Source organism: Eleutherodactylus coqui, chromosome 8 (assembly GCF_035609145.1).
Source record: "Eleutherodactylus coqui strain aEleCoq1 chromosome 8, aEleCoq1.hap1, whole genome shotgun sequence".
In the NCBI taxonomy this organism is placed as follows: domain Eukaryota; kingdom Metazoa; phylum Chordata; class Amphibia; order Anura; family Eleutherodactylidae; genus Eleutherodactylus; species Eleutherodactylus coqui.
The window spans coordinates 157646672-157658019 of record NC_089844.1 but is presented as its reverse complement, the minus strand read 5'-3'; the positions used below and the strand labels follow the sequence as shown (position 1 = coordinate 157658019).

Sequence of the window (11348 nt, the reverse complement as noted above, 5' to 3'; positions counted from 1 at the left end):
ATTCAAGCCGAGCTGAATTTCATCTTTGGAAGAAAATTGAAAGATGGGCACATTTACACGCAACAATTAGCGCTCAAAATATGGCTTTTGAGCGAATTTTGAGCGATAATTGTTGTGTTTAAATGGGCCTTTAGTAACTCAGGGGTATTTCTGTCTTGCAGCCATACCCACCCAGGTGTTGGCTGATTCATTAGGCATAGAAATACCTTCCCTGCCACAGTTCTCCTCATCCAACAAGCCCAGAAGCCCCCTAATGGCCAACACTGACACTGCATGGCTACAACTCGTACAAGATTTTAGTAAATACCAAATAAAGTTAGATTGTGTTAGCAAAGAACCTCGGAGGGCTCTTGGGTCCAGTGGCCGAAATTAATATGCATATATTTGGCAAAAGGTTTCTTAGAAGTTTGTGAGATTATCGGAAGTCAATTTGGAGGGACCCAGTCCTATCGTGACTCCGAGCTATTGCATTGTGGGAGAGAAAGCTGGATAAGGTATATCTCTGTTAGTATATAATATAGACTATGGCAGGTTTTCTCTCAAAGGCATTCCTAGATTCAGAAGCGTTTTCTAACACAACTTACCTCTAAATCAGATAGACAGTCCTACGGCCTTTAGGGGTTACAAAAAACTTATAGACGATACATCAGAACTTGGTGGTAGATGGTAAGGCCGGAGGCGAAGCTACAAGAGAAGATATTAATTATTAAGACTCTGAAGACCATCAAACCCACATCCCACCAGGGCGATAGAGGAGTTATAAAGGGCTGGGAGAATATTTCAACAGAAAACCCCCTTCGGATGATTCATTATTTACTGGAATATGAAAAGAATTTTCTAGAAGCAATTAGCACCAAAGTAGATAGTGAGATAAAACATATGCGATCCTCTGCTTCCCAGGCAGACTACAGAAAAACAGTGAATACTTAAATAGACACAAAGCATAAGAAGTATCTCAGAGATATAAAGACTTTGAGACGGGTCAGATATATGGGGAGAAGAATTCAACGGGGCCCCCATACTATTATATGGTGATTTATATGTATGTGGATATATATAATCCACATACTAAAACACAATATTTACAGTTTAATCAGGAACCAATTTGGCCTCCAATCAAACAACATTAGGAACTAATATTTCTAAATGTGGACCGGGAGGGGTAACATCACTCCTTAGGGAGAGCACCAAGAAGGTGAGTGAGGAGACTTATAAAGACATTCATGCTCCTCTGGGTAATATGCAAATAAGAGAGATGGAACAATATCTCTGCACTGCCACCTATTGGATGGCAGCATTCCTTCAAATCAATGCTTGACCATTTATACAGATCTGAGGAGCAATGATTGGGAATTGAAAACCAAGCTAGAATCCATATACAGACAGCAGTTTCGGGGCTTTTGCCCCTGATCATTGTGCAGTAGGATCCTGGCTGCATACACTGGTGAGGGTCAAAAACCCTCCCTTATTTGCATATTACCCAGAGGAGCATGGATGGCCTTATGAGTTTCCTCACTCACCTTTTTCGTGCTCTCCATAAGGTGTGATGTTACCCTCCCGACCCACATCATAGGAATCTCACTAGCCAAGCCAGGATCCTACTGCACACTGATGAGGGTCAAAAACCCTGAAACAGCTGTCTGTGTATGGATTTTGGCTTAATTTTCCATTCCCAATCATTGCTCTAAAGACCTGCATAAAAGGTCTGACATTGAGTTAAAGGAATGCTGCCATCCAATAGGTGGCGCTGCAGAGGTATTGTTCCATCCCCCTCATTTGCATAAATGTGGACCATCACTGTAGGTTCTTCTTCAAAGGAATATACACAATCTTCACCATGTGCTACCTAACCACAGGTGATAACATCAGAGTCACTACTCATACCTATGGCCACTTAACCTTGAACCAGTCAGTGTAGTTCAGAATATACAGGGAACACAGATTTCTTCAGAAGCACCCCTTGTGACCAAGGCTTCCCCACTGCAATTGGGAGATAGGAGAAAAACTTCTACAACATTGCAAATAATTCCATTTAATATCAACGATGAGGAATTGAAAATCTGTAATCTGTCCTTTACTCAGCTGAGCCCCCAACAGATATCATTGCTGAAACAAGATTTTCCTTCACACCAACATCTTCTTTGGATTTCTTCACCTGGGTAAAGGATATTAATCTTTTTGTGAGAAATTTGGCATTACACTAGTATCATTTATCTAAGAATGCGGGACAACAAAGAGATCGAGTTGCATATTTAGAAGCAATGGAAATATTAATGGACCTATTAGTCCATTTAGTTGAGACTAAAATCCAAAAAACACCTAGTTTCTCCCAGTACAAAAGTACTGTTGTCTTTGTACAGATAGTAGTCAAAGCATTGAAGAAAATATAAACATGGGAGGGTAGTAAATCCTCTAATCTGACAGTAGAGGAGCGTCAGGCACTGAAGGACTTACAAATGAACCTTTAAATACAACCCTCCGACAATGGAGGGAATATCGTTATCTTGGATACTTTTGACCACACCATCGTGGTGAAGGGACTCTTACATGACAACAGGACCTATGTAACGATATCTACTAATTCCACATCTTTTTTAGAGGAATTACATCAACTTCTTATGGAGGGATTAGAGTAGGGAGTTCTTCTGTTAATTGAGGATTCAAATTCATTTTTAATTCTAATCCTCCAATGGCGACATTTTATGTCCTGCTGAAGATACACAAAAAAGTAACTTCTATTCTAGGTGGGCCGCTAGTGTCAGGATGGGAGAGTCTCTCCTAAAATGCTAGTATCTATGTGGATACTGTGTTCTCTCCATTTGTGTCATCATTGCCATCATATCTGAGAGATTAAGGACATCTATTTTTCTGAAGATGTCCTCCTTCTAACAAATGATGTGGAGAGTTCATACTCCGATATTCGCCATGATTTGGGAGTAGTACCATTTTTTTCTGGACACTCATGGGGTGCAATTTAGGAATCACAGTAAATATATTTTGAAATTATTACAATTTGTTTTGACACATAATTAGTTTTTTATTTGACTGCACTTTTTATCAACAATTTGTGGAACTGCCATGGGCACGCCATGTGCCCCAACGTACGCAAATCTTTTCCTAGGGTGGTGGGAGTTACAGATTGCTATTTCAGACAAATTTGAAATTTTTACATGCCATATTTTGTCCTGGGGATGTCTCATTGAGGTTGTCCTTGTTCTACAGGAAGGGAAAGCTTGTTTTTTTCAAAAATTCATTGGAATATTGAACACAAGTGAGATTCACTTTGGATAGTCAGAAATACACCATTAACTTGTCAGGAACTGGGGTCCGGGTATGGGAAGTCCCTAAAAACTGCCAGCAACCCCTGTCCCTACCTACTTGCCCCCCTGGGATAGACCCCAGGGCGACAGTACCTAGGCGACAGTCCCTAGGGATGGGGGCAGGGAGTCAGACTACAGACAAAAATGGAGACAAACAGAGACAGGTCAGGCAATCCGGGTCGGTAACGGGAGAGAACGCAGTACAAGGGGTCAGGCGAAGCGAAGTCGGGGTCCAAGCAAGCAAGTCAAAACCAAGCATTAAATCAGTAGTAGATGAAGACCAAACATACACTGACACACAGGAAAGGAACAGAAAGGCTTAAATGTTGTCAGAACTCCCGCCCCAGCAGCTGATAGGGGTAGGGAGCCTGACAGCCGCTGGAGCCAATCACAGGGCTGGAAACACCGCCCCAGCACTTGCTGTAAAGGCGTGGACAGAGGATGTGCCCCCGGCTGCCATAGCAATGTGGATGGGGGGCAGGGAAGCGCCTGCCGTGCCCCTAGCGACCCGGCTGCGTACATGACTACTGCGGCCAGGGGAAGTCACCAACACAGGGGCTCCCCTGCGCTGCACCCCCGCCAGCCGGGTGACAGGACCAGTGGTGCGAGCGCGGAGGCCCCTGGAGCTGTCGGTCTTGACATAATTTTCTTGATTTGAAAGTTTCAATAGATGAAAATGGACAGATTCAAATGCAAATATAAAGGAAGGAGACATCAACCCGTTCATTGTTGGCTTAGGATAGTTGGCATCACATTTGGTATCCCAGTAGGTCAGTACCTTAGGGTCAAGAGGAATTGTTCTAGTGATTCCATATTTGAGTAAGAGTGTGGCAAATTGTATAACCCCTTTAGATAGTGGGCATATTCAACTACATATTTGAGAACAGCCTTAAGAAGAGCTTAAAAAAAGTGACCCAGATGACCTTTTGAGGCTCACATCACGTCCCACCAGTACAGGGATGATACGCTGTATAGGAACATATGATGCTCAATCAACATAAGTATCTAAGATATTGAGTAAGTTTTGGCCTGTGCTACAAGGAGATGTAGCTCTATTGTGGGGGGTTTAAAAAATTCCTAGTATAACGTGTTGGACAGGACCCAAGCTAAAGGATATGTTGGTGCGAATCCATTTCAAATCAAATCCATCTAGTCAGACTAGCTGGTTGAATACTGTGAAAGGTACATATCCCGGTGGAGCGTGCTCAGTGTGCCCCTTCATGTGCAAATCAAAGTTTTTCATTACTCCTTTGGATGGGAAAAAATATATCAAACATTTTCTGAATTGTCATTCTACTGGAGTTATCTATGCCGATGTATGCTCCTGTCCATCTGTTTACGTGAGGGAGACCATTCAGGAACTCTGGGGAAGAATGGGAAAACATCGGAGCTCGAACCTTGGAGGACCCTTGGATCTAGTCGATAAAATTGATAGAGTGGTACCGTAGCTCAGATTAGCCATGTACCCCTCTGCAATGGGCAGTGTGAACCTCAGCAATGCTACTGCTCTCCGAAGGTACCACGAATTTGGGAGGGACCCAGCCAGAGGGTTATGTTTTGCAGAGCACTGAGGCGTAAGCTAAAGCTCCCAAGACTGAATACAAAATCTATAACATGGTCGCCTATACTGCCATGAGACACTTATAATACTGGGGTCTTTTTATGTGGCAGAGGGGCCTTTGCATCTCATCAGGTAATAGGGTCTGGGTGTTTCGCTGTAGCCCCAAGTAGTCCATGTTATTTTATACAATGTATAATTTTGTGTAATTTTGTTTTACATTTTTTAACAAAGTTAAAGGCAGAAAAGTGTTTTTATTTTTTTAATAATTTTTGTAACTTTTTTAAAAAATTTTTTGTCCATTTAGGGGACTTCCACAGAGACCCATCAGGACCCCCTGATCACATTGCAGGGGTCCGATGGTGACAGCCCTTTACATGCTGCAGTCGCATAGACCGCGACATGTAAAGGGTTAATACAGCAGAGATCGGAGCTTTTCTCCATTCTCTGCTGTGTCAGAGCTGGTGCCCAGCTATCCTCTGACAGAGGGAACCCCCTCCCTTTGTCAGCCCTTTACATGCTGCGGTCTCATAGACCGCGGCATGTAAAGAGTTAATACAGCAGAGATCGGAGGTTTTCTCTATTCTCTGCTGTGTCAGAGCTGGTGCCTGGCTATCCTCTGACAGCCAACCACCAGCTCTCCCTGCCACAGAGACCATCGGCTGGCTTCTGACAAGCCGATGGTCTCCATGGCAACCTGTAAACAAAGCAGTGCAGGAGTTTGAAATTAGAAGTGGGAGATTGCCGGCAGATCGGTAATATCTCCCTGCTTCTTTTTTCACAGTCCTCCACTGTTCTATGAGGGACTGTACAGGCAGAGCACACGGTTACAGTTTATGGCAATGTGCTCTGCAGCTCCCATAGTGAAACATAGCCCGGGAATCTTCCGGGCTATATCACTATTGGCAGTGGAGCTCGTCCCAGAAAATTTTCCGGTGTGCCACTCAAGGAGTTAAGTGTTCACAAGACGTCCTGTAACCAAACAATTATATGTGTATTCTTCTAGGCTATGAGCGCCTTCCAGGAGCTTCTCAGCACATTCAACACCCTCAGGAAGGCCAATGACTTGATGCAAGAAAGACTGCTGGCTCTCAGTGACCAAATGACAAAGGTAAGACTCCAGATACGTGACATTATAAAATCAGGAGGACTCAAGGTTCGGAGCAAGACTCATTTCACAGATGGTCGTTCCTCAGGGGCCGGCGGATCAACAATAGAAGAGCCAGCAAGTAAAGTCCAGGTTGGGTGATGGATTTTCTCCTTGTCAGGACTTATATCAAATATTGTAGTATTTCTTTGCAGATAAATATCCAAGAGGTTGAGAGGAGATTACAAGATCTGGACGGGAAGACACAACGTGTGCCGCTGCTAGAAGACAAGCTGGTGAGAGCGCACAATGGTAGCAGCTCAACCTTATATAATATATATGCATCTTCGGTGATGACGGCTTTCAATATTCTATCGACTCCTACTGTAGAAAGGCAGCAGATGCGAGGTGACAACTACTAATGGTCACCCAACTTGCCAAACACCAGAACAGCGTATTAACCTGTAGTACTTTAAGGGGTTTATACCAGTAAGGACATTTAACCCTTATCCACAGGATAGGAAATACATGTCTGATCGCTGGCATCCCCAATGATGATAGTTTCTGCATGCAAACAACTGAGTGAGGGATCGGCCGTGTAAACAGGTAGTATCACTTGTGAACAATTGCCTGTTTACTGTGAACAGAGGCAGCAAGATGGAACGATTCCCGACTTGCTACGCCTCCATTCACTGAGCGATGCTCCTGTGTAAGAGCACAGGAACGATTCGCTGGGATAACCTGTCGAACATCTGCACCCCCACAGGTCGTTCCCCATGTAAAAGAACCCTTAGGCTCTATGGCAGTGATGGCGAACCTTTTAGAGACTGAGAACCCAAATTGCAACCCAAAACCCGCTTATTTATTGCCAACATGTCAGGAGGGGGCCTTATCACAGCATATGATTCTGCTTACGACATTCTGCAGCATTTCCGCCACATGTAAAAATACCCTAGCAGTAAGAGTGACCTCCACAGTGGCCTCATTAGTAATAGTGACCCCCACAGTGGCCTCAGCAGTAATAGTAACCCTCACAGTAGTAATAGTAATCTCCACAGTAGCTCCAGTAGTAATAGTGACCCCCACAGTGGTTTCAGTAGTAAGAGTGACCCCCACAGCAGCCTAAGCAGTAATAGTGATGCCCCCCCCCCCACAGTAGCCAGAGTAGTAATAGTGACCCCCACAGCAGTCCCAATAGTAATAGTGACCCGCACAGTACTCTTAGCAGTAATAGTGACTCCATAGCGCCCCCAGTAGTAATAGTGACCCCCTCCACAGCGGCCCCAGTAGTAATAGTTACCTCCCCCACAGCGGCCCTAGTAGTAATAGTAACCCCCACAGTGGCCCCAGTAGTAATAGTCACCCCCCACTAGACCCCAAGTAGTACTGATATTAGCAGAACAGAGGGGAGGAGGCTCTGGTGCAGGTGCATACACTTCTGCCCACAGCAGCGGAGAGAAAAGGAGCAGCAGCGCACTAAAGACCAAAAGAAGGGTAAGTATATGGGTTTCAGGGGGTCTCTATTACTACTGGGACTACTGTGGAGGTCACTGTTACTACTGGGACTGATATAGGCGACACTATAATTAATAGTATCCCCTATATCGGCCCCAGTAGTAATAGCGCCCCCTTGAGACCCATATACTTACCGCCTCCTACTTGTCGAAGCACTGCTGCTCCTCTGCTAATGCTGCAAGCAGCGCTGATCCCAGGTGCACACTGTGACGTCAGTGTGTGTGTGTCCGGACGCCTCCTCCCCTCTGCTCTCACGGAACTAAGGAGGAGACGTCAGGGGAGGGAAATAAGGATCCCGGGTGCACACTGATGTCACAGTGTGCACCTGGGATCATCGCTGCTGAGTGAATATCGGCAAGGGAACCGTGGCGCCTCGGACGGTATTCACTACTGTGGTGAGCGGCCACCGGCATGCATGCTAGCAGAGAGGGCTCTGCGTGTCGCCTCTGGCACGTGTGCCATAGGTTCATATATATTCTCTGTGGCATGTATACAATCCTATGGTAGTTTATTTCTATATAATGAATGCATTTCCTTATCTTTACAGGATGATCTTCAAAAAAAGCTCTATTCCTACCCCGAGCAGTCGGACCTGGTGACCTGGCCATCTCTACATGATACTCTGACTGACAAGGTGGTACATTATATCAGATCTATATTGAATTTTACATTGCAAAGAATTCTGAAATGTATTCCCATAAATTTGTATTCTTCATGAAACGACAATTCTGCAGTATCTTCTCTTGGAACTCTGCATTGTGCTTTTCCCTCTGTTATTCCTCCTGAAAATGTACGAATAAAAATCGACACCTGGGTGTTGCCATTCGTCTTCTAAGTAGGTTGTGTCCCTACACTTTCTGACATTGTCCAATCAGTGCTAATGGTGTCATTCAGAGGTTTGCATTACAGGAGCCGCAATAATTATTTTAATTGTTAAGATGCCCATTGTACTCAAAGGACATTATCACAACTATATACCTCACATATAGATTCATAATACACTGGATATGTTGGGAATTTTCCTGGCATCAGTGAATTTCCATGGTAACACTTATTATTTCACAAAAATAGCACAAAGTGATTCCACTGTAAATAACAATATCTGCCTGCATCATCGTCAGAGCGCAGACTGGGCCCTCAGCAATGAAACCAAGCAGCAGAATGTGAAGAGAATCCTGAATGGTCTGGGGACACTGCCCGGAAGACACGAAGATCTAGAACGATGTGTTCAGGATATCAAAGAGGAGCTGAAGAGGCTAAACCTGGAGATGGGTAAGCGGCAGATGAGTGCACAAGACATGATTGTTACATTATACACCTATTCAACCATTGCTCAGACATATAAACCTTTACTAATACTAGTATACTATTGTGCAACAATGTACCTACTTTAATACTGCTCCCTATGTACAAGAATATAACTAGTATAATACTGCCCCCTATGTACAAGAATATAACTACTATAATACTGCTCCCTATACACAAGAATATAACTACTATAATACTGCTCCCATGTACAAGAATATAACTACTATAATACTGCTCCTATGTACAAGAATATAACTACTATAATACTGCTCCTATGTACAAGAATATAACTACTATAATACTGCTCCCATGTACAAGAATATAACTACTATAATACTGCCCCCTATGTACAAGAATATAACTACTATAATACTGCTCCTGTGTACAAGAATATACCTACTATAGTACTGCCCCCTATGTACAAGAATATAACTACTATAATACTGCCCCCTATGTACAAGAATATAACTACTATAATACTGCTCCCTATGTACAAGAATATAACTACTATAATACTGCTCCCTATGTACAAGAATATAACTACTATAATACTGCCCCCTATGTACAAGAATATAACTACTATAATACTGCCTTCTATGTACAAGAATATAACTACTATAATACTGCCTCTATGTACAAGAATATAACTACTATAATACTGCCTTCTATGTACAAGAATATAACTACTATAATACTGCTCCCTTCGTACAAGAATATAACTACTATAATACTGTCCCCTATGTACAAGAATATAACTACTATAATACTGCTCCTATGTATAAGAATATAACTACTATAATACTGTCCCCTCTGTACAAGAATATAACTACTATAATACTGCCTCCTATGTACAGGAATATAACTACTATAATACTGCTCCTATGTACAAGAATATAACTACTATAATACTGCTCCTATGTATAAGAATATAACTACTATAATACTGCCCCCTATGTACAACAATATAACTACTATAATACTGCTCCCTATGCACAAGAATATAACTACTATAATACTGCTCCCATGTACAAGAATATAACTACTATAATACTGCCCGCTATGTACAAGTATATAACTACTATAACCCTGGCTCACGTCCCAAACACGCTTCATCCGGCGGTGCTCTAGGTGCGCCGAGCGGCTGTGGAGAAAGTCAAAGCTGCCAGCAGACTTCCTCCACTTCAAATTCATGCTTAAAATGTATAACCTAGCCCTTCGCCATGCCAAACAAGTTTATTTCACCTCCCTTGTCTCCTCACTATCCCACAACCCCAAACAACTCTTTGAGACCTTTCACTCCCTCCTCAGCCCCAAGGAACAGGCCCCCGCGACAGACCTGACTGCTGGAGAACTAGCTGCCTATTTCAAAGAAAAAAATCGACCACATTCGAAAAGAAATCTCTGAAAGCTGCATGGTTAGCCCTGATTCCAGCTTCATCAGCACTGCACCCAGCACCTACTCACTATCTACGCTAGAACCAACGACAGAGGAAGAAGTCTCCAGGCTCCTTTCCGCTGCCCGCCCTACCACCTGCGCCAGCGACCCTCTCCCTTCTCACCTCCTCCGCTCCCTTTCCCCAGCTCTCATTACTCACCTTACCACAATCTGCAACCTCTCCCTAACCTCTGGCACTTTTCCCTCCTCATTCAAACACTCCATTATATCCCCTCTGCTTAAAAAACCAACCCTGGACCCAACTAATGCTGCTAACTACCGACCCGTCTCAAACCTCCCCTTTATCTCCAAATTACTGGAACGCCTGGTCTACTCCCGGCTTACTCGCTTTCTCTCTGACAACTCGCTCCTCGACTCCCTCCAGTCTGGTTTCCGCTCTCTACACTCGACCGAAACTGCCCTTACAAAAGTAACAAATGACCTGATGACTGCAAAGTCAAGAGGTGATTACTCCCTACTAATCCTCCTTGACCTGTCTGCTGCATTTGACACTGTCGACCATAACCTCCTTCTCATTATGCTCCGCTCTATCGGTCTAAAGGTTACTGCTCTCTCCTGGTTCTCCTCCTACCTCTCTAACCGCTCTTTCAGTGTTTCCTTTGCTGGTTCTATCTCTGCTCCACTTCCTCTCGCTGTCGGGGTACCCCAGGGCTCGGTCCTTGGTCCCCTTCTTTTCTCTATCTATACTGCCCCAATTGGACAAACCATCCACAGATTCGGCCTCCAATACCATCTCTATGCTGACGACACCCAACTGTACACCTCCTCTCGTGAGATCTCTGGACCATTCCTCCAAAATATCACCGACTGTCTGTCCGCTGTCTCTAACACTATGTCCTCCCTTTTTCTCAAACTAAACCTCTCTAAAACTGACCTCTTTGTCTTTCCACCTTCTAACCGACCTCCCCTCAACATCTCCATTCCAGTGTCTGGCACCATCATAACCCCCCGACGGCATGCCCGATGCCTTGGGGTCACACTGGACTCTGACCTCTCCTTTGCCCCCCATATCCAATCTCTGGCCCAAACATGCCACATGCACCTCAGAAATATTGCTAAAATACGTCTGTTCCTAACCATGGACACGCTAAAGACGCTCGTGGT

At 44.1% G+C, this 11348-nt stretch overlaps 1 protein-coding gene across 2 annotated transcripts in view; it reads left to right on the top strand.

The window, feature by feature from the left end:
- Positions 1–11348, top strand: part of C8H16orf96 (chromosome 8 C16orf96 homolog) — a 32261-nt gene that overhangs the window by 1598 nt on the left and 19315 nt on the right. For both annotated transcript variants that reach the window (XM_066576753.1, XM_066576752.1), the window contains exons 3-6: positions 5885–5989; positions 6181–6261; positions 8028–8114; positions 8602–8752. In XM_066576753.1, the coding sequence (XP_066432850.1) occupies positions 5885–5989; positions 6181–6261; positions 8028–8114; positions 8602–8752 (424 nt within the window). The remainder of the gene's footprint in view (positions 1–5884; positions 5990–6180; positions 6262–8027; positions 8115–8601; positions 8753–11348) is intronic.